The following is a 6859-nucleotide window of genomic DNA, read 5'->3' as shown; positions in this document are numbered from 1 at the left end:
TATATATATATATATATATATATATATATATATATATATTTAAATTATATAATTTAAATATTTATATAATTACATATGATATATTAAGTTATTAATTTTTAAGTCGTAATCGGTCTAAATAGTTAAGATTAAACTTTTAGATCATCAAAAATTAAATTTCTAAGATTTATTTAGTCTAATTAATTAAGATTAAATTGTTGGATTATAAAAATTTAAATTTTTAAGTTAGAGTCATTCTAATTAATTATGATTGAATTATTGGATCGTCAAAATTTAAATTTTAAAATTATAGTTAATCTAAATAGTTAAGACTGAATTGATGAATCATCAATATTTAAAATTCTTTAACTTATTTAGTCTAATTAATTGAGATTAAATAGATATTTAAAATCCTTTAACTTATTTAATTTAGAGATTAAATAGTTAGATCATCAATGTTATATCAATTAATAAATTTAAAAGTATGACTAATATGTAATAGCTAAAAAAATTCATCGACACATTTGTTGTTATTAACACTAACACTAACATTACATTGTCTTGTTTACTATTAGCTAAAACAATTATTTTCACCAAAAAAAGTAAAATTAAGAAATGATTCACAGAAAATCCTATTGTGTTTTTGGAACAGAGTTTCCAATTAGCCACAACCAACCAAGAACAACTCCAACAAATACACCACTTAGAAGCCACAATGCAAGCATATTACCCAATGCATTTTGTTCAGAACCCTATAAAATCATAAAGTGTGTCATGTATAGTTTCATATAATATTAATTCATCTAGCACAATTGTATATTATGAATGATAAATCTCTCTATTGAATATGAGTGTTAAAAAAGATACTAACCTTGTATCCTTTAGGTACCACTGTGTATACACAAACAGTGACATAACCATTGGTTAGTCCTAAGTAAGATACAAGTAGAATCATCCAACCTTGGTCACCATATTTTGCTGTGAAGTAAAATGCAGGGACCAACAAGAATCTTGAAAGAGTTGTAACTAATAAGCCTTTTCTAGATTCCAACTTCAAACATTTGATGAGGGGAATATATGATGATATTAGATCCATAATGTTGTACATTGTCATCAAAACAAGTGGATACCTAAACATATTCACAAATTGTTTATTGTAATATTGCACTTTGGAACTTGGATACATCAAAAGATAGGGAATTGAATTTATAAATACATACCATGTTCCTAGCTTGTGTATTCCAGTATCTTCATACAAGAATCCAGGCATGATAGATAGGGTTAATACATATGTCATAAATATAATTGCAAAATAATCAATGTTTTCAATAAATAGCTTCTTATGGCTTAACCCATCTTGTTGATTAGCAACAAATCCAACCTATAATCAAAAGTTCAGAATTTTTTAGCATATTGAAAACATATATTTGGCTTAACATGTGAGTTTTAATTTTGAAGCAATGTCGGTCTAAAATAATTTATGTTCTCAACTAAACACTAATCATCTTATGTGCGATCTACTTTTGTTGATAATTATTCCTCCTAAATTGTGGTGCAATATTCATATCATGATACTTCCAATGCATAGAAAAAGACGACGAATATTCTAAGGTCTTGAAATTTCTCATTTGAGCTTTTTGAGACTATACATTCAACTTAAAAAATACGAAGAAGACTCTCTAATATAAATTTTTGTACTTTTAATCTTGTCTTTAAAGTACAAATTTTACTCTTTAATTTTTTGTACTAATTAATAAAAAAATTACACAATCATGTAAATGTATTAAATGTTGATTAGTAAGTTGTTTAACATTATATCCGTCATTTTTTTTAATAAAGTAAAATAATTAGACTTAAAAACCTCAAATTTTATTATTGTTAAATTAAAAAAATCACATCTTAAATTTTACTTTAAATTTCTAGATTTGTTGGACTGATAGTGTGAATAATATTTACAATGAGAATGCTTCAATAAATAAACGTATATAATCAGTTTGACATAAGTTAAAGTAACAAAAAAAAATTACTTGTTGGTTTGTATCAACATTTTGAATGTAGGTTTTTGCTCCTTCCGAGGCTGCCTTTGAGCGGTAGTATTTTACTATGGATAACTTGGAAAAGTAAAATGCATACAAGATAAGGCTCAAAAGCTGAAAGAATGTAGAGATGGCTAAGCTTAGCACTGCAAAGTAAAGTGAAGAGTAATGAAGTTTATATTAAATAACTAAACAAAATTTCATAACTCCAAGACTTTACAAAAGTCAATTACTAGTATATGGTTTATTGTGATCAAACGAAGATAGTCATTTGTTAACCATTGGATTGAGATATTATGTGCAGTACTATTTGTTAAAGAAGTGCAAGAGTATGAGTAAAATTTAATAATAATAATAATAGTAATAATAATAATAATAATAATAATAATAATAATAATAAAAATAATAAAAATAATATACTTCATATAAAATAAAATATATTTTTAGTCCCTATAAATATAATAGTTTTTAGTCCTTTAGTCTCTGTAAACTTTTTATTTGAATTTCATCTTTGTAATATTATAAAAATTTATTTTTGGTCAGTGGATGTTACAAAAAAACATTATCTGACAAAGAAAAATGGACTAAATATTTAAATATATTTTTTATCTATATAAATATAACAATTTTCAAGTTTTGTCACTGAAAAATATTTATTTAGATTTCATCCTTGCAATATCCAAAACTTTATTTTTTATAAGATGAAATGCCTACAAATGTTGCAATAATTTCTTGATGTAATTGGTTGAGTACCCTATATACTCCAATTCAATAAATTGTTGGTTTTCTAAAAAAAAATATAATTAATTTTTATTAAAAAAATTGTCTATATTTTATATGGGATGATTAAATTAATTTTTGTTCATATTTCGTATCATATAATTATTTATATTTAATTTTAGAAAGATTAAACGCCTAAAACAAATATGTGTGCATCAGTAAAGAATAAAGAATAACATACAAGCTCCTTTTCGAAGGCCATTGTTATATTTCTCAAAATTGTATTTGGTAAAAATTCTCAAACCACAAGCCACAGCTCCAGATGCAGTCATACCACCAATAAAGGACTGCATGACATCAATTTTAGAAAGAAATATAAAATTTTAATTGGACTGTATGCAATAATTTCTAAAATAGAAAAAAAAAATATAATTAGCTTAATTGCACATTTATTCTCTCTCATTTAGTTTAGTTGAATCACGAAAATAATGATGTGTAAAAAAAGAGATTATGTGGCACTGTCTATATGGATTAATTGCATTCTAATATTATTCCAAATTCCATTCTATTTTTAAAAACAAATTTCTTATTTTTAAAAACAAAATTCTTATTTTATTACAATATTTAATTACAAAAAAGATAAATAAGATATGTAAAACACTTTCCTTTTCCTTCATCAGACGCACGCACGAGAATTCAATTTTTTTTTAGAAACTCATCAGGCGTACCAACCACGATCGATGCACAATAAGAAACAAAGCAAAATCGTCTACAAAGATGAACGAAGAAGAAGAACACGACATCGACAAATAAGAACAAGACGGTGACAACTACGAAGAATAGAGAAGAAAAAGATGATGATAACGAATACGAAGAATACGACAAAGAAGAAGAACAACGGAGAAGAAGAAAAAGAAGAACACGATAGCTTGGATGAATTTAGGAATTAGGTTTTTCAAAAAAAAAATTGAATGAAGGAATGTGTTCTATATATCTTTTTTTTTTAATAATTAAAAATGTTGTAATAAAATAGAAAATTTGTTTTTAAAAATAAGAAATTTATTTTTAAAAATAAAAATTATATTTTTTAAATTTGAAATAATATTAAAATGGAATTAATCCACGTAAACTCTGTCACATCATTTTTTTTCTTTTTTATACATCATTAAAAAAAATGACATTCCATTAAATTTTAAATTAAAATTTTAATTAAAAACCAAAGTTAGAGACAAATAAAATAAAATGACTGTTTTTATAATTCAACTAAAATAAAGAAAAAAAATGCAATTAAATCAATATAATTTAATTGGAAGACAAACCTGAATGAACTCAGGACACATAAAAGCCAATTCTCCTGATACACCACCTTGGACAAAAGCATGTGTAACTCCAAAACAAGCAAAAAGTACATTTAAACCGATGAAAGGTCCAATTCCCCCTTTCCCTGATGTTGCTAGATCGAGCTGCCGCACCAAATACTCTCAAGTAATTATTATTATTATTATTAAACAAGTAATTAATGTGGGGATTAAGATGTATATACTTACAAGAAGAACTAAGGAAGAGAGAATGAAGAAAAGTGTGTATCCACATAAATTCCGAATCCTTGAATTGATCCTTGACTCGTAGTGAGCCAATATGAATGTAGTTGTAAGTGAGAATGGTTGATAGATGATAGTGAATACCAGCAAAGGATGGTAGCTCTAATTCATTCAGAGATACTTTTGTTAGCTAGACCAATAATTAACATCACATGTAATTTCATAAATGCAAAAATAATTAGATTCTTACAGGGAAGACTTTGTAGTAGTAATCTCCCATTGTCCACATGTTGTTCAATGCAATAAGGCATCCAATTCCCAGAATGAAACATATAAACATCCCTCTCAATTTCCCCTGCTTGTAGGTTATTATTAATAATAATAATAATAATAATAATAATAATAATAATAATAATAATAATAATAATAATAATAATATCCAACAAATAATAATAGTAATAATAATAATTCATACTATACCTCTGTGTTTTCCTGTCCCATACTTTCATCAAAAATAGCCATACTGATCGATGCTCTACCACAACAAAAATGGAAAATTATGAAATTTTTAATCCTTTCGTAAAACATTCATTCTACACAAGATACTTCAATGTAAATTGAATTAAGAGATAAAAAAATTGGGAAACAACATACACAATTAAAAACCATATTAACTCTTTTGTCTTTATAAAGAAAGTAAAATCAATCTATATTTTATAAAAAATTGGAACCTTCTAGCATAAAGAAAAGTACTCTTGAAGCAGTGTTTTTGAACTGGCAGCAAGACGATACCGAACTATATACTTGTGGTTTGATCGTGGTGTTTTTTTTTTCTTCTTTTTTTCTTCTTATTTAATTAGTACACAATTGAATTAGTACATAAATTACGATAAATGTCTCTTATCTTTGTCCAAAAGATTTTATTATATAAGTCTTCTATTCCTTCATTTGACCTTAAAAGCTTTTAACTATTTTTAATACAATTCATAAATATTTCAATTTCAAATTACACATGTCTGCATTTAATTTAACTCTTCTTTAATTTGTACTTCCTTATGTCGACTCTTCCTAATTTGAAAAGGAAATTTCAATATAATCAAACAAATCAAAATCGAATCAAACATTCAATAATAAGCTATTATTAATATTCATTAGTATTTGAAATTAATTTATAGTAGTACTACTTTGCTCCTTTTGCCTTTCAATATTTCTTTTACTATTTTGTCCCTAACTAGTGTGTTGACCACTGCCGGAATATTTTAAAAAATTATATATATTGACGGTATTATCGTTTTTTCATACACGTCTAATTAAATATACCACTATTTAAATGTAGCTATGGTAGTATTAAATATCACTATTTACATGTAACTATGGTTGTTGGATGAGGGCGGATTTTATTTTCTCCATCTTCACATTCGACTAGCGGATAAAAGTTTATATTTGTCTCTATTTCTTATTATGTGTGAAATTTAGTATTCATCTTCGTTTGTGATGGAGTTCAGGTTTTCATGCAGACACTCGTACCATTCATATATATAAAATAATAAATTTAAAATTTATATTAATTATAGTTAATATAATAAAATAATAATTGTTATACAATAATAAAATTAAAAATTATTAAAATTATATTTTGTATAGAGAGAAAGAAGATTATAATTTTTAATATAATATTAAATATATTCAATATATACATGTATATAAAATTTAAAAATAACAATAATATTACTAACGAGACAGTTGCGAGGTAGATATTAACACCCCAACCCTGTCCCTGAGTTTTAATTTTGGAAAAAATTCGCATTTGCACCACATCTAATCAAAATAGGTTTTTCTGTCTAAATCAAGATAGATTTAAAATAGGTATATTCGAGCACATATTTTGTCATCATACCTACTTAGATATTATAAAATAAGTCCGTAAATCACTTAGTCAAATATATTTACATAGTGATGTCTATTAAAAATATGTGTAAAACAATTTAGCACTATCAATATATAAAATTAAATTCATAAATAATTAATAAATAATTGTTTTTCTTAAATATGAACATATTTATGATGAGTTGTTTGGAGTGGCCAATTAAAGGTGATACAATTAAAGGTGATACAAGCTCAATAATATTCTATTATGATTATATAAATCTGACTTTATTATTATGTATGAATGTATGATTTATTTTTAACTCTCACTTACCTCAAATATTATATAAACTTAAGCATCAATAATTATGAGTTCTGAAGGAAACATGAATTATCACCAAAAGTTGTAAATATTTATTTCATTTCAATCATTTTTTATGACTGAATTTCATTTCAATCATAAAGTTTATTAATTCTTAAGTTAGTAAAATTTTCATTATAAATAGATGGAATCTTAAAGGATTATAAATGTGCAAATCTTTTTAAAGGTGTAATTTTTTTTTTGTTTTAAAATTTTATAGTTAGTAGTAATATTCAGAAATTAAATGAATTATTAAATGGGTCGAGTCACCAGTTCAGGTTCAGAGTTCAAAGTTCAAAAATTCAATCGGAATTCAATGACAGTCGAATTGAAATATAATTAAATAATAATTTTCA

The 6859-nt window shown here is 24.8% G+C and overlaps 1 protein-coding gene across 1 annotated transcript; it reads right to left on the bottom strand.

Annotated features, from left to right (window-relative positions):
* Positions 1 to 507: 507 nt before the first annotated feature.
* LOC101514754 (equilibrative nucleotide transporter 3-like) lies at positions 508 to 5111 on the bottom strand. The gene is made up of 10 exons (XM_027333068.2): positions 5008 to 5111; positions 4757 to 4811; positions 4527 to 4631; positions 4283 to 4438; positions 4055 to 4198; positions 2977 to 3082; positions 2007 to 2161; positions 1200 to 1360; positions 851 to 1109; positions 508 to 731 (listed from the first exon to the last, which is right to left on the bottom strand). The coding sequence occupies exons 2-10, from the start codon at positions 4796 to 4798 to the stop codon at positions 612 to 614; spliced, it is 1248 nt and encodes a 415-aa protein (XP_027188869.1). The 5' UTR covers positions 4799 to 4811; positions 5008 to 5111; the 3' UTR covers positions 508 to 611.
* Positions 5112 to 6859: the final 1748 nt, after the last annotated feature.

Source organism: Cicer arietinum, chromosome 3 (genome assembly GCF_000331145.2).
Source record: "Cicer arietinum cultivar CDC Frontier isolate Library 1 chromosome 3, Cicar.CDCFrontier_v2.0, whole genome shotgun sequence".
Taxonomy (NCBI): Eukaryota; Viridiplantae; Streptophyta; class Magnoliopsida; order Fabales; family Fabaceae; genus Cicer; species Cicer arietinum.
The sequence above is the reverse complement of the archived record's forward strand: the minus strand, read 5'-3'. Positions and strand labels throughout refer to the sequence as shown.

Excerpts from the sequence above, each read along its gene's own strand:
- LOC101514754 (XM_027333068.2), bottom strand. The coding sequence starts at position 4,798 with ATGGCTATTTTTGATGAAAGTATGGGACAGGAAAACACAGAG. Across the intron at positions 4,199-4,282 it reads TCTCTTCCTTAGTTCTTCTT|CTCGATCTAGCAACATCAGG; the intron begins GTAAGTATATAC and ends TTGGTGCGGCAG. Across the intron at positions 3,083-4,054 it reads TGTGTCCTGAGTTCATTCAG|TCCTTTATTGGTGGTATGAC; the intron begins GTTTGTCTTCCA and ends GATGTCATGCAG.